Here is a 24,088-nt window from a genome sequence, read left to right as displayed (position 1 = left end):
CAGAACAAAGCTATCAACATTTACATTCCAAACGTAAAAAGGAAAGATCTCACCCAAAAGGTAGACGGACAGGTAGACCCCCAAGAACCGGCTAGTCTCACGGACGAGCAGGCATGTGAAGGCCAAAAGTGAGAGCGAAATTCGGACACGTCCACCGTGTGTTGTCGAAAGTCGAGAATGAACATTACGGATGCTGGCGCTCACGTGGTGCGCAGGGTGTTATGGGTAACCGAGCAAGGTCAGGCCATAGCAACGGCTATGGCGTCGCTTTTAGCTTGGTTACCACCCTACTAAGGGCAGGTAATTTGAGAGGTTTTTCGACATCTAGCATGTGGGACTAAAGTCAATGCATTCATAAGAATTGGAGTAAGAATATGTGATTAAATTGGTGGCGCAGTGGTACGTAATCTCAATGCGCCCTTTGACGCACTAAAGGGAATTGTGATGGGACATTTTCAGATTTAATGCGCCAATGGTGCAGGGCGCACTAATAAATGAAACCCTGATCTGGTGTTACCTGTATGTCTTTGCCTTCATCAAGACAGAAAGGGACTTTTTCTGAAGAGCCAGCAAATGTGAACTTTGGTTTCTCCATGTCATCATCGTCAAACCCTGACAAAAACAAGATGAAAAGAAGGTAGCACAAACAATAAATGCCCTGGTTCCCATTCACATGTTCACAAACATACATTACTATGATTAGAAATCTCTCTCTCCCTCTGTTTGTCTGTCTGTCTCTCTCTTGACCTTGGTCTTGCAAAGTTGCCACAGCCTGTACTTCCCAAGAGTAAGTGAACAGTCTTTCTTTTCCTGAATACACACTCCTACCTTTTTTCTTTTAATTTTTTTCCTAAGAGAAGCAAATGAGGCTGAACATACAGAAAATGTTGACCCCAAAAAGGGTGAATATACAGAAAATGTTCCGTGAATGCCTTACAAACAAAACAAACAACAAAGAGAGACACAGAAAGAAAGAGAGAGAGAGAGAGAGAGAGAGAGAGAGAGAGAGAGAGAGAGAGAGAGAGAGAGAGAGAGAGAGATCAAATCAAATCAAATCAAATCAAATCAAATTTTATTTTTCGAGGGTTGTGGCATAAGCAATACAACGAGCTTTTTTTCAACCAGCCCTCGCCCAGAGAGGGGACTAATCTAATCACATATTTACACGGATATTAACGTAGAAAAAAAGGTAGAGAAAAACAACAACATATTATGAATATTTACACATTACATATTATACACAAATATAAAGCGTCGTATATGTAACGTAGTGAAAACAATGCTGAATACACATGCATGAGTAAATGTGTTATTAATTTGAGTGTTTTTGTGTGGATATAATGAACACTGATGCTTTGGACAAATGAAAATATAACCAAACGAAGTCTTCCATCACTGTGATTTTTCGTAATTTAACATTAAATACAGTGAAAGGTGTTTTTTGAAAGTATTGACACAGAGACAGACACAGAGACAGAGAGAGGGAGAGACAGAGAGAGAGACAGAGAGAGAGAGAGACAGAGAGAGAGAGACACACACACACAGAGACAGAGACAGAGAGAGGGAGAGAGGGAGAGAGAGCGAGAGAGAGAGAGAGAGAGAGAGAGAGACACACACACAGAGACAGACACAGAGACAGAGACAGACACAGAGACAGAGAGAGGGAGAGAGAGAGAGAGAGAGAGAGAGAGAGAGAGAGAGAGAGAGAGAGAGAGAGAGAGAGAGAAACACACACACAGAGACAGACACAGAGACAGAGAGAGGGAGAGAGAGAGAGAGAGAGAGAGAGAGAGAGAGAGAGAGAGAGAGAGAGAGAGAGAGAGAGAGAGAGAGAGAGAGAGAGAGAGGCAAAAAAATAAGGTTTGAAGCAGCCTGTATATTCTTATATTCTTAAGTTTTGACAGAAAAAAACACAGAAGTGTTAAAAATGACAAGCAGACACAAACCTTCAAAGTGACCATCTCCATTGGTAGGCAGCAGAATGATGGAATCATCAGCATCAAGCCGTGCTGTGCTATCATTCATAGCATCCCTTGCTTCTCTGCTCACCGAGGTCTTCACTTCTGCCTTCACTTTCACAGATGTCAGATCTCGTGTGCTTCTGTTGAATAGATGATGTTCGTAAATAACTCTCTCTGTCAAGATTTCAAGGTTTAATTTCGGCTTTAGGCCCATAGGGCGTTTAAGCTAACAAAATACACAGCTAAATCACACATTCAAACATACGCACAATGAGAGTGCACGCAGGCACAGCAAACAGTGATCTTAATTAATTTCCAAAGAAACACTGAGGCAAGCCTACAATGTCACACGCTTTCCTTCTTTGCCACTACTAAAGCAAACGTGTGCAAGATTGTATGTTACACGCTTTGGAGCATGTGCAAGAACGGATTCAAACTCGAAATCGTCCCTCCAAAAACCCCAAAATGCACACACGACTTTTATTTCTCCTGCTGTTATCGTTTCTTCTCTTTACTAATTCTTCAATGCTGAGAATACGGAAAACGGCATCCCAGACGACAGTACTGTTTCCATACGCGAATTTAGCTGCCCTTGGAAATTGGCTTGCTCAGGAGGCCTGCTAGCCTGAATCTAGAAGGACAGAGTTCTGAACATAGATGACAAAGATCCCGAAAAGAACAAACATTTCGCGGATGCAGACACAGAAAGACGTCATGAAGATTGCAATGCTTCAAAAGATACAGACTGTGACGATGACTGTGACGTCATTCACATATACCGAGACGTCATTTATAGTTGTTCGGTCACTTTCGTCAAAAAGTAGATCTCTCCACAATGGCTGCTCCTGTGTTTAGGTTTATCAAGCGTGAGTACGCAAAATGTGTTTGTTCTCTCCTCTGTTGAAGCTGTGAGACATAATCGCCATTACGAGCTAGTCGTGTGACAGAGAGTTTTCTTGCACACTCGACTGCTGCTGTTTCACTCCGGCTAAAGCCGTCGTGAAACATCTACAGTCTCGTGTGCAAGAAAACTCTGTCACACGACCAGCTCGTAATAGCGGGTAATGTCACGTGTAGCTTGCCTCAGTGTTTCTATGGAATAAAAGCAAGGGAACCAACTCTTCAACAACCCATAACAAGAAGGGCAAAGTCCATACGACTCACATGCTTGACCTTTACATGACCTTGACCTTCAGCTAAACCTAGCAATGACATCATATACTAAGAACTGCTTTACACATTTTTCCTACCAAAATACATGTGACCTTGACCCAAGGTCAAGGTCATCCAAGGTAATGCAACACAAAGCTGTTAATTCAAGACATAGGAAGTACAATGGTGCTTATTGGCTCTTTCTACCATGAGATATGGTCACTTTTAGTGGTTCACTACCTTATTTTGGTCACATTTCATAAGGGTCAAAGTGACCTTGACCTTGATCATATGTGACCAAATGTGTCTCATGATGAAAGCATAACATGTGCCCCACATAATTTTTAAGTTTGAAACAGTTATCTTCCATAGTTCAGGGTCAAGGTCACTTCAAAATATGTATACAATCCAACTTTGAAGAGCTCCTGTGACCTTGACCTTGAAGCAAGGTAAACCAAACTGGTATCAAATGATGGGGCTTACTTTGCCCTATATATCATATATAGGTGAGGTATTCAATCTCAAAAACTTCAGAGAAAATGGGAAAAATTTGAAAAATAGCTGTTTTTTAGACAACATTTATGGCCCCTGCGACCTTGACCTTGAAGCAAGGTCAAGATGCTATGTATGTTTTTTGGGGCCTTGTCATCATACACCATCTTGCCAAATTTGGTACTGATAGACTGAATAGTGTCCAAGAAATATCCAACGTTAAAGTTTTCCGGACGGACGGACGGACGGACGTCCGGACGGACGGACGGACGGACGTCCGGACGGACGGACGGACGGACGGACGACTCGGGTGAGTACATAGACTCACTTTTGCTTCGCATGTGAGTCAAAAACCTGACAGAGCTATTTCTGGAATTTGTCTGTTAGTTTTAAAGTAAGAGCTCTTTATCACAGAAAGGCACTGACTGATATGGTAAGAATAATATTACTTCATAGAAACTGAAACCCTTCTATTTTATGCAGACTTCATTTTAAAAATGTGTATATATAGAGCTTAAACAATGACCACGAGTTGATTACTGGAAAATAAACCACGAGTGGGTATTTGCAGCCGCTTGGTAATTCACGAGTGTGCGGAGCACACGAGTGAATTACCAAGCGGCTGCAAATACACACGAGTGGTTTATTTTCCAGTAATCAACGAGTTGTCATTGTTTAAGCTATTTATACAACGAACAACACGGGTCGAACATGCAGTCATGCAGACGACATTTTGTAGGCAATTTCATTTCAGCCTAATCACTCAGAGTGTCAAATGCGCGTCATTCAAATAGTTCCTATTCTTTTACTTTATTCTTAGTCTCCGACTCGTCGGCATTATACTTGTCTCGTCTAAATATCGGACCCCATTGCTACGATTAAAACACAATAGCGTTTATATAGCTATTCTGACATTACATTCTGTGTTAAAATCATGTTTTTGTCAGCAGCAAGGACCAGAATGGTCCATGTCGTTGATTGCAGACGACGGTTCCCTTTCCGCATGAAGCCACGGAAATAACCGAACATTGAAAAACCCACGGACATGTATTACGGAGAAAACTCGGAATAACCGGATGTTTAGCATTACGTCAATATATGCTAGGAATCATATGACGTCATGACGTATCATGCTTGCCTACGTAGATTGTATGTACATGTTCGAAAGTCTGACTGTTGTGAATTCGCGTGGTGAAGACTGCGGTAAATCTGTAGATGATAAGAGAACAAGGATTGCGTCAGAAGGAACGACTAAATGTTTCAGACCGGTAACTTCATTTCAACATTGCACTATATAGGGCCTAATGGACGTTCTATGTGACAGGAGAGTTTGCTGATTTTGTGTTAAACATTGGAGAGATCGTCTGCTAGAATCAGAGATAGGTCGCTTCAGATTGCAGCTTCTGGAAATGTGCAAGGTTTGTTGCCTGTTAAAGAACTGGATTTTACACATAATGTATGTCATGTACAGTAAGCAACAACAAAAACACACACAAAGCAAATGGCATCGTCTGTCGACTAGTCATACACGTCAGCCATTGTTGTTACAGTTTTGAGTCAACATTGTACGTATTCTTCCGCAACAGGGTCCAATCGTCTGGGTTTCAAATGTTCTAAAAATAAATTCTAGTGTTGATTATTTTTTAACCCTCTTTATTCTTACTTCGAATAATCCACGTGTGATTTTTGGGTTTAATCAAAGTAGTTCGTTCTAATTTCTCACTTGTCTAAAAATAATCAACTAGATTTAATCCACCCCTCGGTTGCATTGCAGGAGTTGTATATATACATGTTTTGTGCTTGAAAGCAGATTTGTTTATGTGTTTGTGACAAATACCCTGAAATGTGCAAGTTGAACTTGTTGCTAAACTGAGCAGCTGAGGATTTTCCTTTAGCTGCATAGCATTCTTCTTCTTCTTCTTCTTCTTCTGCGTTCGTGGGCTGAAACTCCCACGTACACTCGTGTTTTTTTGCACGAGTGGAATTTTACGTGTATGACCGTTTTTTACCCCGCCATTTAGGCAGCCATACGCCGTTTTCGGAGGAAGCATGCTGGGTATTTTCGTGTTTCTATAACCCACCGAACTCTGACATGGATTACAGGGTCTTTTTCGTGCGCACTTGGTCTTGTGCTTGCGTGTACACACGGGGGGTGTTCGGACACCGAGGAGAGTCTGCACACAAAGTTGACTCTGAGAAATAAATCTCTCGCCGAACGTGGGGACGAACTCACGCTGACAGCGGCCAACTGGATACAAATCCAGCGCGCTACCGACTGAGCTACATGCCCGCCCATAGCATTCTGTGACACACAAAGTAAAATACCATTCTTAGATGCACACATTTTCCTTCTCCCTTGATGTAGTTCTTGAGACAGTGAGCACCTAATGATGTTAAAAAAAAAGTGTCAGTAGAACCCATGTCAGTGTCATCATGATTTACTGAACTCTTTTTATCTTACACAATCAAAATTTCATTCTTTGCTTGTTGCTCTACACCGCTATAGTCATACCTTGTAATCCTACAGCAAGACAGGGGATTGATATAAACGATGAAGAACACTTACACATCTTTCTGACTTGTCTTTTCCCCTTTGACACCATTCTTCTTCTGAGCAGATCCCCCTTGCACGACAGCGTTCTTCCCTCGCCGTGACGGAGTTTGCGACTTGGCAGGACTTCGGAGCTTCCATTGCGACACTTTCCCCAGGGTCCCGTACGGTGTGGGGGAAATCCAGTCTGAACTGCTCGACTTTTCATCACTCTCACAGTCGCTTTCTTGTCCATACTTGTTTCTAATGAAAACAAAATAAAACACATTTACCATAAGTAAACCAAAGATACAGTTGAACCCACCTTTTTTAGACCTTTAAAAATCTGAGAAAATAAAGTTTTAAAAAGGAGGGAGTCTTAAAACTGAGGTAAATTTACAGAGCTTATAAACAGAAAATCTAACAAGAAGAGCAAACGCTCGATCGAGTCACTTTCGCAGTTCTGAATATTATATGAGGCATCAGATGGACAGGAAGAAATTGCTATTCACAACACAATACAGATGTAAATAATTTGATGTAAAGAATAATCCTATAAAGTTTGAATCAAATCCGATGAATAGTTTCAGAGATATGATATTTCAATTTTTTTCCTTCAAGACATACCTGTGACCTTGAAAAAGGTCAAAGGTCACCAAAGCAGACGTCAAAGTGTAGAGGTCACTGGGAGTCACGTTCACATAAAATTTGAGCCCGGTCACTTTTATAGTTTCCGAGAAAAGCCCAACGTTAAGTTGTGTGTTGCCGAACAGAAAAGGCTAGTTATCTCCCTTGTTTTTCTGATAACGTTCGTAAAAGGCTACAGATGTAAATACTTTGATGTAAAGAATAATCCTACAAAGTTTCAATCACATCCGATGAACTTTGTCAAAGATATAAAATGTCTAATTTTTCCTTTGACGCTGACCTGTGACCTTGAAAAAGGTCAAAGGTCAACGAAACCATCGTTAAAGTGTAGAGGTCATTGGAGGTCACGACTAAACAAAATATGAGCCGGATCGCTTTGATAGTTTCCGAGAAAAGTCCAACGTTAAGGTGGTGTCTACGGACGGCCGGCCGGCCGGACAGACTAACACTGACCGATTACATAGTCACTTTTTCTCAAGTGACTCAAAAATGCAAGGTCAGACATGAGACCAGCAAATGTTCCAAAAGTAGGAAAATAAACCGGGGTCCAGGGGCCGCATAGGCCCTTGGTGGGGTCCAGGGGCAACGCCCCGGTAGGGGGTTCAGGGGGGCAAAGCCCCCCTGACGGAAAATGAATGTTAGAATTATAAAGGCCATTTTGGGGCCTCTCCTGATAGCAAAAAATTAGATCATGCCTTTTTAAAAAGCTATAAAAACCACAAGAATAATATGTTTTAGCCCGTCGCGATATAACCTTCGTGGTTGAAAACGACGTTAAACACCAAATAGAGAAAGAAATATGTTTTAGCATTTTAAACAAAAGTGTAATTTATAACAATCACACACACACAAAACTTACTTGAAAACTTTCAGAACCAACACATTTTTTCGACCAAGTCCGTATTTCACCACGCAGTGGCCGTTGTTGCACCACGTGCACACGGCCTGACCGGGAATGGATATCTTGGCGATACTGTCACTAATGAGCTGGCGCCTTTCTTTCTTGTTGATAATGACAGTCACTTCTTGCTTTTCCACTTTGTTTTTCACACTTTTGTCGTCGATCGTAAGAGCTTCCACAGCCGACAAAACAATACGGAATCCAGACGCCATGATGCTACATTTTTCACCTTCGGCGTTTGGAGATCGGCAGCCAATCAAAACAACCCGCAAACCGCCATCGGTGAATAATTAGGCCTAGGCGATAATCGTCGGAGATCGACAGCCAATCAAACGCGACCCATGATACTGCTATGGGTTCACGCGAGTGCTGGGGTGCGAATGCACTGACTTCAGACGCAGACAGCTTCAGCTGAACGGTTCATACCCCCCCCCACCCCCCCACCCCCTTTTTTTTTTCTCAACGAATTTGCATCGATCTCAAGAATGGTCTGTGAGCTAAGGAAAATATCGGAATTCCGATAAAATTCGGACCAGTCCCATGTCTGAAGGTCTTAAAAAGGAGGAAGTCTTAAAGGTCCTTGTCTACATTTTTATACCGAAATCGCCATTTGACCATTAAAATGCAGAGTCTATTATCTACAAATATCAACAATACACCCCCTTTTGACCAGGAAAGACGAAGCCAGTGTAGCCGTTTGAAAATTCATTGTAGTATTCCAGCGTAATACTCATAGTAGGATATCCTTATTTGGAAAATGCCAAGCGCAAAACTCCTCTCAAATCCCGTGCATTTCGTGCGTTTAAAAAAAAGCGTGGACAGCGCTCCAGTGTCAAACTGTTGCTGCACTTGTTTGGGCGTGGCTATAAGCATAGTGACATGAATTTGATTGGTCAGTATTTTTAGGCATGGCACATGTTCTCAGCAAACAGAAAACAAAATATTGGAAGCGTGAGTCACGCTACCCAAAAATAAAATCTTTTTTTACATATTTTTTTTTTCTATAACTTTTTTCCCCATGGTTCATTCATTATCTGACATAACTTTTTAGCGAAATCTAACCATAAGATTATTGAAAAAATGCAAAAATGTAAACGACCACCTTTAAATTGGGGGGTCTTAAAAGTTAAAAGGGGGTTCCACTGTACTGGTTTAGACCTTTTTTTATGGCTATGCATGGACGCCACACGTTTTCTTAAATGATAAGTGCGAGACAAAACACACATGATAAACACATTCAAATACAATCAAAACACTTTACTCAGGAATCCAAAAACAGATCGACAGCTAACGTTTAAAAAGTCAGAATAAAAAATCAAGAATTGTAGATTACTGTAACGTTTACTTATTGACAAAACAAAACGTAACCTCTAACGTAAATGTAACGTTTTGTTTTGTCAATACTCAAACCTTCCAATAACCTACAATTCTTCTTTTTTTTCATTCCCTTTACTCAGGTTTAAAACACACTGTACATTACTGGGAAAAGAATCTAAATCCATTTCTATGCACACTTCTGGAAAAATGTGAGGCTTTGGTTATCAAAAGAGGCAAAAATATTAACAACACTTGTCATGCACCAAAATTAATTCCCCTAAAGAACAGTGACTCACTCAATGCGTGTGCTGTTTTCGGTGCCAGTAAGCGGCCTGAACAACCCTCCCTGGTCCTCACCACGGTCAGCATGTCCTGGAAAACAAGTCATCAACATCAATCCCCAATAGGTACATGTATTTATTTATACTCTACCTCTTATTCTTTCCTTCATAGTTTTCAACTGGTTAAATGTAACGGCTTGGTTTCATTCTCATGACATCGACACATTGGCCAGGGGTCATTACCACATAAAAGCAGATGAAGGCACATACACGCTAACACTTCCATGTATGTTAATCCATGTTTACCCAAGATTTACAATACAGTTTACAGAGGTAGAAAGGTGTTTAAGGCAACTGTACCAACCTATAGTCGATCCATCGGATGCTTTTCCGTGTCTGTTTTTTGCTATCTTTTGCAGTAGATCCACGTCCATTTCTTCGTTGTCTTCAGAGTCAAAGTTGTTGAACTTTACAATGGCCTTCACCTCCCCACATCTCGTGCGTTTCAGTTTTTTTACAATTCCACAGTAAAAATTGTCGTCACCGGACCACTGCACTCGACACTGATCACCAACGCTCCAAACAACTGGGGAAAAACACACCAAAAAGTTACAGAACTATAAGCTATGCTCTCCTTTTGCAGCAGTAACAGTTTAACATGAACTTCTTATCTTTATCTATCTATATATATACGACTTGTGTCTGTGTGTCTGTGATTTTTTTTCTACTCTTTATTTTTTCCCCGGTCTGACCGAGCACCCATTTTATTATCGGTATTGGCGAATCTCAATCGGTAAAATACAGGAAATTACCGGTAAACACGATCCCTGAAGATAGTAATAACTATTTGCAGTAGACATCTACAATGATTAATCAGTTATGTCCCTGACAACAGGTTTTTTACCCTATGTAAATTTAAGCTTACACTTACTAACTGACTTACAGATGTATTTACAGATTTCAGGCTTCAGTATACTTTATGTGCAAAAACATCCCTGCCCTTAATTCTGCAAGAAAAGCTACACACAAAACATGAAGTATTATTGCAATCTGGTTTAATGTGAATACTGTACATACTTTCAGTCTGTGTGTTGGTGTCAAATTTAGATCCAACACTTTCTCCATCAGCATCCTCATCTTTGTCATCCATTTGGTCCCCGGATGTTGGAACAGCAGCTAATCAAAATCAGTCTCCAGCACACATAACTGTTTTCTGGCTTTCACCTAGACAAATGAAGAAGGTATTTATAGGCAACAGACATCTGCCTCAATTGACTTTAACAGAGTATTGTTCTCATGCCTCTGTCTTTGGCTACTGATGCATACTTTTCTGATCCAACGCATTTTTCCGACCCTTTGCCAGTTGACCGTCCAATAGTTTTGACATCAAGATCAAGGAAGTCTTCTGACAGAACAATGTTTTGTAGCCAAAGCATTATATATATATGCATGTTTTTAATCCAGGTCCACCTGACCTATATTGTCCTCTGAGCCTGGGGACAACACTGAACAGGTATAGACTTTGAGAAGGGAAAAAAACAATAACAGTACCCAATAAAAGTAATATGAAATTATGATAATTGATAATATATATATATGCACGTCCATGATACTGGGTAGCAGTTACAAAATCAGTGAGTGACTAACTCTGCTGGTCTATAAACTTGCTCTAACAAAGTCTTGAACTCAGTTGATGGTTTCATGTGATGTATGACAATTAACTTTGTCTGGTGTTTTTGTTAGAAACACCAAAGATCATTTGTTGGGGCACATGATTTTAGGTTAGGACACATTTTTCCAATAAAAAAAAATTAAATAATATAACACTTAGTTATTTCAGATTTAGATGAAATTGAAAAAAGCCTTGTCGAAAGTCAAAAGAGCCCAACCGAAGAATAATAAGTACTTAGGACTTGGTCACTTACTCAAGTTACTGAGTTAATCTGTCAGGCAGAGTTGCAACCAAGACCTGACAAACCCCACTCCCGTTTTTATATTTTTAACATCATTCTGTACCAATTTTATCAACCTGAAAAACAGCGTACGTAGAAGCCCTTTTGAAACAGCGCCGCGCACACCTACAACAACATCTAAAAGAAACGATGGGCCAGCTAGCGGAAGTGTCAACTTTCGAAATTTCCTCTTAGTTGTTTCCCTTCGTTAGTCCATTAGTCGTTAGTTTCAGTAAGTAATGTACATTTTTTTCAACAATAGGAATTTTAAAAATATGCCCATTTTCACTTTTTGATCAGTCAGAACAAAATTAAAAGGTATACATATAGATACTGAGCTAAGAAAAACACATAATTATGTACAAGCATAATAACAAAAGTGGTCGTAATTCTTCCACAGGGTTCTCCCCTGTCCATTCGTGAAAGTGTGAAATGCCACACAATATTTCATTGGTCAATTGCCTCTCAAAGTAGCCAATGAACACAGACCTAACATAAGCACTACATTTAGAGCTCCTTGTTGGAAGTCGGAATCTTCCATAACTCGAACATCTTTGTTGAGCCAGAATATCGACTTTTATTCATTCATCGAGTTGATGGTCAGTATTTTGAATATGATAGTGTGTCACTGGTTGTACCTTCATAGTGTGTGTATCTTTCGACCTGTAACCAAAGCCCTAAAATGGAAGCTGTTTATGCCGTCAGCGCAGTGGCCCGTGTAGAAATACGAGCGCATAACGTCATTCGGCTGCTGACTTAGCAAGTCTGCTTTTGTGCTCATGTTTTGCTCTGTCATTTCAACCTCAGTGTATTTGGCGTAATTGTGTTGTTTTAATTATTATAAACGAAGTCAATGTGAATGAATCCAGAAACAAGATGTTGGTGATTGGCTTGTGTATTTTCATTTTTTTCATGACTGAACGTTCAGAAGTACTTGTAGTTGTAGCACTTGAAGCCATAGTGGTTCCACTGACTGTGAGTGTGACACTGACAGTGACACCATCTCCTTTTCATTTCTCCGCGTTAGTTTTGATTATTTCTTACCGTTTTGATTTTTCCTTATTGTTTTCCCCTTGACTGTTCATAATCATAGTGATACATCAGTTCTAGTTATACTTGTATTTGTAATTGTATCAGATTCAAATGATGACGAGTACTGAGTAGCAGTAGCACTAACAGTTTAGACATTGAAACTTCAAAGATGTCACAAACAAGGTAAGCTTGAAGTTGAAAAGATATTGTACTAGTTCCTGTCTATATGATCTCTATACTTGCGTTTATGAACTTTACATGCACGGTTTTTAAAACAAACCTAATGACCACGTTTGTGCTTGTTAATTATTGTAAAGTTGTTGACAGGTAAACATGATTGCCCTTTCAGCAACAACCATATCCACACTTACTGATTTAAATTCCTTTTGTATTCCAGTGGTTGTATTCCCCAGAAGTGAGTTAAACTTAAAGATGTCTGGGGCAGCCCAGAAGAGCCAGGGTGCAAGACCCAAGGTTCACAAGGATAACTTGCAGCCATCCACCAAAACCGCTGACACTTCCAGTAGCACTGACAACGCGGCAGCCAGTGCTGCAGATGAGGATGGAGACGATAATCGTCCTGAAGCATCTGGCGGAGGGTCGGATAGGTCAGCTGGTTCACCGGAACCGAACTGCGCCATCTGTCTGGGAGCGCTGGAAAACAAGTCCTTCACTGACAGCTGCTTTCACATGTTCTGCTTTGTGTGCCTGCAAGAATGGTCAAAGGTAGGTTATTATTAACGATTATTAATAAGATAAGACAGATAAGATTTCATATGATATAGTCCTTTGCGGTTACCCCATGGAAAGACAGGCATGGGAATTGTCCGCCGAAGAGGCAAAATTCGTTCTAAAAACTGAATTTAATGGCAGACTTGGAGTTTAGATAACACCAAATTGCACCAATTGGGTTCTTTGGATAATAATTCCGGGGGGACATGCCCCCGAACCCTCCTAGCAGGGCTAGGCGCTTTGCGCCGTCGACTTTGCCATTAATTACAAATGTTCAGCCTTTTTTACTTTTTTCAATTCCCATGCCTGAAAGATTGGGCTATTTTTTCATGAGGAAAAGCGAGCTACCAGTGCCATACAGTGAAGTGCTGCACATTTTCTTTTTCCTGCATGAGTGTAGAGATGTTTCCAAGCCCTGAGACTTTTGCTGTGAACTTGGGTTCTTTATTGTGTGTAGGCATGTGTTTTCGGACACTGAGAAGAGTCTGCACAAAGTTAACTTTGGTAAATCAATTTCTTGCCGAACGAGGGAATCCAACCCACACTGATAGCAACAGCTTGTTTTGAAGCCAGCGCGGCCACGGACTGAGCTATTTCACCGAATTGTGTTCATAGCGTTTGTTTACATTTTTCATGATAATTTATGTAGATTACTATGCTTTGGCGTTGTGAATCAAACATACTGATGACTTTATCAGGAACATGAGCTTACTAATGTGGAAAAGAATGTTCTGTCAGCAGTTACTAGTTAGAATATAGTTGAAAACACAATTTATATGCTTAAAAGTTCAGCTTGGGAAAAAAGTATTAACTGTGTTGGATAAGGGGTATGAAAATGATTGTGTTCATGATGATACAGTCGAACCCACTTAAAACGAACACGCTAGTTACGAATTTTGACTTATAACGTATTAGTTTTAAGTTCCCAACTGAATACCTCTTTCTTCATGCTTAAAAAAAATGCTTGAAACGAATTCTTTGTAACGAATTTATGCTTATAACGAGCACTTTTTGGATTCCCAAGCATGCATAATGTCTGTAATTTACTCACGCTTATGGCGAAATCTTTAAACTCGTCCCGAGATCGACATATCATATCATTTGCATAACGAACCCCTCTTTTAACAAACACGTTTTCATCGCCCCAGAGCCGCTTTGTCTCTAAAAGTCACAAGGCTACAAGGATCTGCGTGTAAAGGCAGGTCCATTGTGATGGCTGCAGACCTGTTTACCCTTACGATTTTGGCGTAATTTATTACGATTTTCTGCAAAAAATACGCCATTCCGCTATCCGTGTTAAGACTACGATTTTCATAAATAAAAAAATTTAAAAAAAAAATTAATTTTTTTATTTTTTTTTTTTATTTATTTTTTTTTTATCAATTCACATGTTTGGCATTGTTTTTTTCAATGGCAAAATGGGGTGAAAAAGCACAGGACTGACCAGAGATCATGTCTGTCTGATGAGACGCTGGAGAGCCTTATTCTAGTGGTGAAGTCTCGCCCTCACTCATTCGGCAAGCGCAAGTACAGTAGAGAAGCGCTTGACACACTGAAAAAGGCCTACTACGAGCAAAAGAAAAAGAATCAGGGATGCATGTGCTTTTGATGTGATCTTCTTTGAAATTATGATGACTACAAAAACTGACTGATGTGTTTTGTTTGTAAATGATGGATATATGTGCATGATTGCGTTTCGCAGACACAGTTGTCATGTGCCGCGGCGTTGTAATTGGCGACGAATGCTGGATGATTACTATTTTTGTGCCAGGATTACTATTTTTGGGGCAGAGCATTACTCCAAAACACTTATGGGGGTAAACAGGTCTGTGGCTGGGTGGCCTTCTTTATAAACACTGACCTTCTTTCCAGGGGTCATTGACCCAGTTTTAGCTATGAGAGGTGGTTCCCCTTTCATATGAGAGAGGAAACACTTCCTGCACCCGGGTCAGTGACGGAGTTTAACCTATGGGGAGTTTAATCTATGGGGCGGTCTCTTTGATGTCTTGAGAGGAAACTTGGCCAGGGTAGTACATGCACCAGAACTGGTGGACACCATGAAATCGGAGATTGATCAGAATGTGCATGTACATGCTTTTACACGACTTTTTAAATTTTACTTCTAAAATTGTGACAGTAAAAAAATCAATCAATTCTCTTAATGCGAATTTCGGTTAAGACGAACTTATTTCCCGATCCCCAGTGATTCGTCTTAAGCGAGTTCGACTGTATTTTCTGTGGTACTGAATTTCAGATTTTGAAACAAGATGATAGGAACCTAACATTTAAACCCCCTGTTTTGCTTGTTTTCAGGTGAAACCTGAGTGCCCGCTGTGCAAGCAACCATTCAAATCCATCATCCACAATGTCAAGTCTTACAATAACTACGACCAGTTCTACCTCGAACATCACCCACCCGCTGCACCCCCCATGCGCTTTGGCTGGAACTTTGACCGTTCCTTCCGGTACCGCACCACCCTCACCATGGATCACCGCTACATCCTCCCGCCCCCAGCCCTCCCTCACTCTCACTACAGGCCGGCCCCAATGTCACCCGACACGGCCATGCATAGGTCTCTGTTGTATCCAAGTCAGCTACCACGATACTACCGGTCTCGACGTATGCGTTCATTGGGCTCCGAGTCTGTGTCCACCACCAACTTCCGGCGAGGAATCTACTTGTCTGGCCGCAGGGTGAACGGGTGCAGGAGCTCTTCACGTAGACGCACAATTACACCGGAGTTCTTCCGCTCCAACCCTGCCCAGACACATCGTCTTGTGCCATGGCTGAACCGAGAGCTGAACGCACTGCTTTACTGTACTGAAACCCAGGTATGTGCTCATAGACTTGCTGGAACTCGAGCCTTCCAGTGTCCATCACCATCCGAAAAGGCTGTATCCTATCTAAGTTTGAGACATAACTGCCGTGCTGTTTATCAGCTCCCTGTAAAGTGCTCCTGTAGTGTTGAATGGCCCTCAGTTTCAAGGTTTGTGGGTTGTGTGTTTTTCAAACGAGAAAGAAGACATTCATTTCGGCAACTATTTTTCTGAAGACAGACTGTGGAAGTAGAATATTCATTGTTTTTAGTGATTCTACTTTACACATTTTTGATGAATTCTGTTTGTTGTGCAGGTGACCTTTGTGCTGGAACTGATCATGGACCTCATCAAGCGCTTCGCCATAGACGGCGACGAGTTCTACGAGCACATCCACCCCTACCTCCACGACAACACCCGCCACTTCATGCACGAGTTTCTCAGCTTTGCTCGCTCCCCATACACCATGCGCACATACGACACCAAGGCTGTGTACGAAGAGAGCTCCGTGACCACTCTGTCCAACTCGGACTCCTCGTCCAGCAACAGTGACGTTGTGGTCGTCGACGACAATGCTGAAGAGGCTGGCAGACCTGGGCAGGCGGGAGCTATGGCTGCTGCTGTAGCAGGTCCGTCAACACCCCGCCGCAGCCCCCAGTTTTCTGGCAGTCTTTGGGAGGATCAGCGCTTCGCCAACTTCTTCAATTCATCGTCCACGTCCATGGCACGGTCTGGCTGGGACTCCCCCACACCTGGGCCATCTTGGGACTTGGGTGGAACTACTTCTCAGTTGCCGGTCAGTGTGGACACCAGCTCTGACAGTGAGGCGTCCACCATCATCGACCCCACCTACATCCCCCAGCATACTCCCGACTCCAGGCCGCAGAGGTCCCGCAGCCCTGGCGTGTCTGACGGCGAAGACGTCGTCTTCGTGTCTTATGACAAACCCTGGGAGGAGCGCTCTCCAATCCAGTTGTCATCGGGCTCTGATGATGAAGCGCTGTCCAAGTTTGCCAAGAGGCTGAAGCGTGAGCACAAGAAGAAGAAAAAGATGCGTGCCACTGTCACCAGTGATTCAGCAGGTCAGCACAGCAGAAGCCGACACAGGGAGCGGTCTATGACTCCCCCAGCATCGCCAAGTGACCGGTCCAAATCACCACACAGCAGGTCAAGCCATCGTCAGGATCAGCCCACTTGTTCTGGCGGCAGAAGCAAGCAGCGCCATCCAAGAAAACGTCACCATGATGCTGCTGAAGAGCTGCCTCGCTCATCTTCCCAATCGAGCTGCAGGGAAAAACGCGGCCACTCTGCACCAAGCACTTACTCTGAGTCCGGCCACAAGAAGCGACGCCACGAAAGACCGGACGAAGACAGTGCGTACATGTCCAGTGAATCTCGCCGCAAGAAGCACAAACACAAGAAGCACAAGAAAAACAAAGACAAAACTAGCAAATCATCCAAAAAGAGGGATGTAGATGGCCACCCAAGTGGAAGCTCCCAAAAAACGTCCTCTTCCCGAGCCAGAGAAGAAGGTGACCGCTGCAAGAAGCACCCATCGGGGCACAAGAAGACGTGCGCACGGGATTCGGGGGACGGCAACGAGAGGGAAGCGGGTGAGGGCGAGGGGAGCAGTGAGCATCAGAATGACGCGCTGCTCAACAGTGATGCGCTGTTGTCAGACACCGGTTCCGGCAGCAGCACCTCCACCACCACATCCACCACGGACACAGAGCCCACGTCAACCAGCTTCTCCGCCAGGCAGCAGCGTGTGCACCAAGTTCTCCAGGAGCGATGCCAAGCCAGCAACCCGCTCTCCTTACCCGTCTTTCCTGGCATGGAGGCCGCCGCTTCCTGGGAAAGCATCACCAGGCTGGCCAGGCTCTTGGCCTCGCATTCCACCACCTTCCCTCCCACCACCAGCCAGGGCCCCAGTCAGTTTCCCAGTTCTAATGAGCCTGTGGTGATCTCGACATCATCTGACGACAGCGACCAAGAGACGCCTTGCATGAGAATGGAGGCCGATGGCACGATGGGCAGCAACATGAACGTTGCGAAGACGGTGGTGGTGCCTTGCAGTTCGCGTATGGGGGTGCCCACTCCGGCTATCGATTTTACCAGCGCGACTACCTCTTCTTCGTCACGGCCTCTGGTTATCGACGAATGCATTGACGTAGAAAGCATTTCATCCGATGATGAGTCGGTAGTGGATGTGGAGTCCTTAGAAGACACGGAGGACAGCTGCACCGAACCTACAAGCTCTGGCAGCGCGTGCGAAATGATTACAAACACTGCTAGAACTGTGGGCGTCACAGAGATATCGGCGGAGGTGGTCCCCTCACCAGTCACCCTGGCAAGCCTGAGAACACACACTTCGGCCACCCCAGCCCACCCGTTTTCCATCCAGTCCATTCTCAACCGTGACGTGTTCATGGGTGTAGAGCCAGGCTCCCACCCCTTGTCCAGACAAGCTTCCACCTCCTCCAACCTTGACGCCATGGTCTCCTCTCAGGATTTCACCTTCTCACATTCCCAGCCACAGTCTTCTGAAGGTCTTAGGAATGCTGGCGGTGATCACTGCCGCTCCACGCACTCGGGCTACGTATCCAAGCTGGACCAATTGCTGCCTCAGCGACTCCTCTCCCAGCCGTCCCAGGACAACTCCTACCAGTTGGAAGGGTTGAGCCTTCGTTCCTTGTTTGCCCAGCAGAGCGTGGAGAGCAAAGAGAGTGTGGACCAGAACAAAGACGGCAGGTTGAACAGTCAGCTCCACAGCCCTCAGTCCAGTACAGTCAGTCAAATTGAGGAATGTTTGACAGACACTGATGAAGAAATTAATGTCACATTCTTGGACACAGAAACATCTCAAAACGCATGTAAAACCAAAATTGCAAAACCAGCCAGTGGACCAGGGAAGGACCAGGGCAGTAGAAACTCAGGAGAAAGTGAGGATGAAGACTCGAACCATCTTGTCATTGTAGACGCTGTTGAAGAGGAAAAAGCAAAGCATTTGGCTTCCAGCAGAGTAAACACTGATGTGGTGGAGTACAGTAAGGCTGCAGAATGTTCAGACAGTGCCAAGGGCTCCAGTCAGGTGAACCAGGATGGGGAAGACCGTGCACCACACACACAGGCAGCCGTTTCTCTTCTCCAAAATTCTGGTGATGTTACACTTTCCTATCCATTATCAGCGCCTCCAGGTTCGCCTGAATGTGACTTTTTGACAAAATCAGACAAAGAAACGGACAACCGTGCGGAAGATGCAGGTGATTGTGCGTTGGGCGCTGCTGCAGGAGTTGCCAGTGTAAAAAATTCACTGAGTGAAAGCGATTTTTCATTTGAAAATGATGATACAGACACGTCTTGTGGAGAGGACAACCTAAGTGGAAGGGCTACAGACGAAGTTGACCATGCTATCAGTAACATTACTAACACATCTGTCAAAGGTTCTCGTGGGGATGGGGGAGATGGATGTGTATCTGCTGACACAGTAGACTATGCGTGCACATCTGCTGGGGACATGTGGGCTGAAGGAGTAGATTCATTGCTAGCAGATGTTGACAACTCCGTTCCATCAGGAGTGGGGAAGGACGGCGCACAAATGTGTGTTGAAAGTGGCAGAACTTCATACAGCACCACAGAGCTTGAAGCCACAGTTAGTCAAGACTGTGGCACCGACAAGGACGTCGTGAAGGACACTCTAAACCCTAGTTCTGACGTCTCAGATTCTACAGAAATTGTTGCAAAAGTAGACTTGGATAAACCTGTGTTGAGCGGGAAGGGAACCGCTTGTCAAACAGGTACAGGTTCAGACAGCGTTGATCGAGACGCACACAGTGACGCTGGTTCCTCTTCTGCTGACCTTGACCTTGGTGAGTCGGACGGAGATTTGGAAAGTGATGGTGACCTTGACACTGATGAGTGTTTGAGTTCGTTATCATCGCCATAGAATGACAGCAACATCTTGACATCTTAGTGACAATGATGCTGTTGATCAGTTGTTTTGCCTTGAGACACCAACATCAATGCCAGCAAAAGAGATGAGGTTTGGTGTTATGGTGTGGCAAAATGTCCAAAATTCCGCCTGCTGGAGAAGTGAGAAGATAAAATGCGATGTTTTGTTGATAGTGCATCAGTTATCAGTCATATTTTGAGCGTTCCATGTTGTTTTTTCAGAAATGTGTAAACCTGTTTTATTATACTTAAAAATGGTTTCTTATGTTTATTTTGTTCTTGTTCTGGTCGAAAAAGTCTCATTGTTTTTCTGTAATGTATCAACTATCATAATGAAATATGAGCATGTAAGTAGCAATATTAACCTTTGCCGGTCGTCATAGGTCAGTGTGGACCCAGAAGGGTGTTTAATTGCAAATATCTCTTGAACCAGTTGGAATTTTTTTAATGAGCTTTTAAGAATGCCCCAGACACCTAAAAAGCCCTAAAAGATCATTAAATTTCAGTTCTCCCAGTAAGGTCATATATTGTACTACGTTGCAAGCCCCTGGAGCAATTTTTTGATTAGTGCTTTTGTGAACAAGAAACAATTGACAAGTGGCTCTATCCCATCCCCCCCTCTTTCCCCGTCGCGATATAACCTTGAACGGTTGAAAACGAAAGATTAAATTTCAGCGAGAAGTAATTAAAAAAACAAAGGTCAAATTTAGACTACACACGGAAGACATCGTGGGGCCGTGCAGACTCATGTTTCTCAAACTGAAGGAACTTACATAAAAACTAGGGGGAGAAGTCACAAACCTTCAGGTATTGGCTCTAAACATCATTTTCTACGATCTGTTTAATTTTGGAGTTAATAAGCAAGTCGCGTGGAGCGTAATTTACGACGTTGTCTACAGAAGGGTATTCACGTTTTTTCTTTTTTGAGAAGCTTTAGTCCGCACGGTACTACTCGCGGAAATTTAACCTCGGCGTCTACGGAAGGGGATGCACATTTTTGCTTCTTTGGAAAGCATGGGTCTTCGGAAGGGTATGCATATTTTTCCTTCTTTGAGAAGCATGGGTCCGCACGGCCGTGTGTAGTCGATAACCTGGTCGGGCGAGGGTTAAATAGGGGACAGAAATTTGAAGTGGCTTTTTATGACAAAAAACATAAAAAAAACGCTCGCGCTGGACCCGAGTACTCTTCAGACTGGCTCGCTCAATAAATATAAATGTTTGGAATGTCTGTGGTGTGAATGTTGGTTTCTGACCAGAAATGCAGATCTATCTCTGGCCGATTCATAGATTCAACCTACAAACTGCGACCTCATCTGTGATCAGATGGCCAAGCAATGCGTGAAATCTTTTATTCTAAAGCCTTATGGCTCGTTTCGACAAGCATTAAACGGATGAAATTAACCACATGCAGTTTATTCTTCAGAAAAATGCACACAAAAAATGGGTTGGGTTCGGTGATTTGTACATAAACGTCTTCCTCGCGATAGATTCGCTGATATTTTGTCTTATGAAGCCGTCATCAACACGAACACAATGATTGCAGAAGCAAACTCTGTACCTACACGACCGAGACACAAGACTGATTATTTCACAGTTGCAATGTGAATAGAGAACAAAGACGTTTTGGGTAAGCTTACTCACGTCAGGTCTTCACTGACAAGCTAGGAACAGACGGAAAATTCCGAACAAAAGTAAATGACGTCAAAGTCTCTTTCGCTTTGCGTGTATTTTTGCCATGACGTATTTTTGTGTGACGCGTTCGGCTGTTCTATCAGCTCAATGGCTGCGTGTTGCCCCGCCGGTGTGAACTCCTCCTACGGCAAAGTTGTTTTTGTGGTTTATTTTGCATTTAGGTCCCAGGTAACATTATGAAGTTTTAATACGATCAATCGGACCTATTATCAAGTTAGTGTATCAACTTTTGAACGAACTGCGCCCAGTAGTTTCCCAGCAATAAGCTGTTAAGTGGAGAAAGACACACACACAGACACACAATTAAAGTCTGCTGAGCCCAAGTACTAGCGTACTCGGGGATAAAGGCTGAGCTATATAAAAAAAAAAAGTATATTAGAAGTGGCAGCTTTAGTGCGAGGCAGAATATAGATTGTAAATCCTTTCTCACCAAAGTCTGCAGCTGAAGCCATTTTCCAAGGCATAGGCAGTGATTTGTGTTACTTGGGTGTAAACTACAGAATTCATTAGTTTTCACATGACGTTAACAAATCGTTCCCATTGCCAATGAGAACATTCCATGACCAATGTTAAGATAATTTCCAGCTTTTTGTACACTACAGAAATGTTAGCAATTTCAGAGAGGACAGAAATATATATATACATGTATCAACTTATAAAGTGCCATTCTTTTGCTGTTGTTCATACAGTCATTCAGCAGACATATAACATGGTACGTACAAATGGACAGAATCTTGTCGCATACATGTACACACAAAGATAAGATTATGACCCAACACTAGATATATAGGTGAAGACCCAACACATGTTTTCCTGAAACTTGCATACGTATACATGTGTAGAAAATGTTATTCCCTTAGCAGGTTCAAACAAGTCGCGTAAGGCGAAAATACAATATTTAGTCAAGTAGCTGTCGAACTCACAGAACACGTGGAATTGACAAGAAGAGCGGGGTATTCGTTGCGCTGAGAAGGATAGCACGCCTTTCTGTACCTCTCTTTGTTTTAACTTTCTGAGCGTGTTTTTAATCCAAACATATCATATCTATATATTTTTGGAATCAGGAACCGACAAGGAATAAGATGAAAGTGTTTTTAAATTGATTTCGAAAAAAAAAATTTGATAATAATTTTTATATATTTAATTTTCAGAGCTTGTTTTTAATCCGAATATAACATATTTATATGTTTTTGGAATCAGCAAATGATGGAGAATAAGATAAACGTAAATTTGGATCGTTTTATAAATTTTTATTTTTTTTTACAATTTTCAGATTTTTAATGACCAAAGTCATTAATTAATTTTTAAGCCACCAAGCTGAAATGCAATACCGAACCCCGGGCTTCGTCGAAGAGTACTTGACCAAAATTTCAACCAATTTGGTTGAAAAATGAGGGCGTGACAGTGCCGCCTCAACTTTCACGAAAAGCCGGATGTGACGTCATCAATGACATTTATCAAAAAAATGAAAAATATGTTCGGGGATTTCATACCCAGGAACTCTCATGTCAAATTTCATAAAGATCGGTCCAGTAGTTTAGTCTGAATCGCTCTACACACACACACACACAGACACACACACGCACACACGCACATACACCACGACCCTCGTTTCGATTCCCCCTCGATGTTAAAATATTTAGTCAAAACTTGACTAAATATAAAAACCAGAATAGTATGTTATCGGAACGTTTCATGAATGACCAAACAAAACATTGCATTCAGTGATGCACTGTAGTAGTGGACATACAGACAAACACTTATGATACAGATAATACACTTATCCGAGAAATGTTCCAAGCAACTCGCTCAGTAGACGAGTGTTTATCTGTGTGTCCACTCTCAAGACTGCAGGGTCAAAGTCAAACTATGGTGAATGTAACGTTTTGTTTTGTCATAAATTATACACTCCAATAACCCCCCTGCGGGTTCGGGGGAGTCCCATATTGGTTGGGACGAGAAAGAATTTACCCGATGCTAACCAGCATGTCGTAAGAGGCGACTAACGGTTCTGTTTCTCCTTTTACCCTTGTTAAGTGTTTCTTGTATAGAATATAGTCAATGTTTGTAAAGATTTTAGTCAAGCAGTATGTAAGTAGAGGTTACATGCCGAGTCTCAGTGATTATTAAAAATAATGGTCGAAGTTAGCGGATCATGAAAAATGCGAGCTTTAGCGAGCTTTTTCATGACCGCGAACTGAGACCATTATTTTTTATAATCACTGAGACGAGGTGTGTAACCTCTTTATTCCTCCTTTCTTCAGTTATTCAAAGAAAAGAGGAGTTTTTTTGCGAAAGTTTGATCGAATCCTATTCACTCAACCAGTCAACCTGCTCCGCAGATCGATTAATGCGCGGTTGTATAGTTCCGTGCAAATCATTCCATTCTGTTAACACTTCTTGTCAGTTTTCCTATTTTGGACTAAAATCAAGTACACAGATATGCTGTTATTCTGCTGTGGCGGCAAAGGCAGATATTGTGTGTTCTGTATATGTTTTGGTATCGGTTAGGATAATGTTCTTTCGTCAAATGGGACTAGCAGACGAACTTTTGCACCCGTGTTCCAACGTTAAAAACTGTATGAAGTTAAGTTTTCTGGGGAAAATAGTGTATGAAACCGCTTTATGTT

The 24,088-nt window shown here is 42.5% G+C and overlaps 2 protein-coding genes across 2 annotated transcripts in view; one reads left to right on the top strand and one right to left on the bottom strand.

Annotated features, from left to right (window-relative positions):
* Positions 1–11,405, bottom strand: part of LOC138966304 (DNA excision repair protein ERCC-6-like 2) — a 61,763-nt gene extending 50,358 nt beyond the window's left edge. The window contains exons 1-7 of the mRNA XM_070338486.1: positions 11,312–11,405; positions 10,360–10,506; positions 9,647–9,868; positions 9,298–9,373; positions 6,172–6,399; positions 1,947–2,101; positions 518–612 (exon numbers count right to left, since the gene is read on the bottom strand). Of these exons, the coding sequence (XP_070194587.1) occupies positions 518–612; positions 1,947–2,101; positions 6,172–6,399; positions 9,298–9,373; positions 9,647–9,868; positions 10,360–10,432 (849 nt within the window). The 5' untranslated portion in view covers positions 10,433–10,506; positions 11,312–11,405. The remainder of the gene's footprint in view (positions 1–517; positions 613–1,946; positions 2,102–6,171; positions 6,400–9,297; positions 9,374–9,646; positions 9,869–10,359; positions 10,507–11,311) is intronic.
* A 346-nt stretch (positions 11,406–11,751) lies between these two features.
* Positions 11,752–21,798, top strand: LOC138966301 (dentin sialophosphoprotein-like). Its single transcript, XM_070338478.1, has 4 exons — positions 11,752–11,833; positions 12,664–12,992; positions 15,312–15,830; positions 16,132–21,798. The coding sequence occupies exons 2-4, from the start codon at positions 12,699–12,701 to the stop codon at positions 19,759–19,761; spliced, it is 4,443 nt and encodes a 1,480-aa protein (XP_070194579.1). The 5' UTR covers positions 11,752–11,833; positions 12,664–12,698; the 3' UTR covers positions 19,762–21,798.
* The last annotated feature ends 2,290 nt before the right edge of the window (positions 21,799–24,088 follow it).

Source organism: Littorina saxatilis, linkage group LG5, assembly GCF_037325665.1.
Source record: "Littorina saxatilis isolate snail1 linkage group LG5, US_GU_Lsax_2.0, whole genome shotgun sequence".
NCBI classification, from domain to species: Eukaryota; Metazoa; Mollusca; class Gastropoda; order Littorinimorpha; family Littorinidae; genus Littorina; species Littorina saxatilis.
This window is presented reverse-complemented; position numbering and strand designations above follow the sequence as displayed.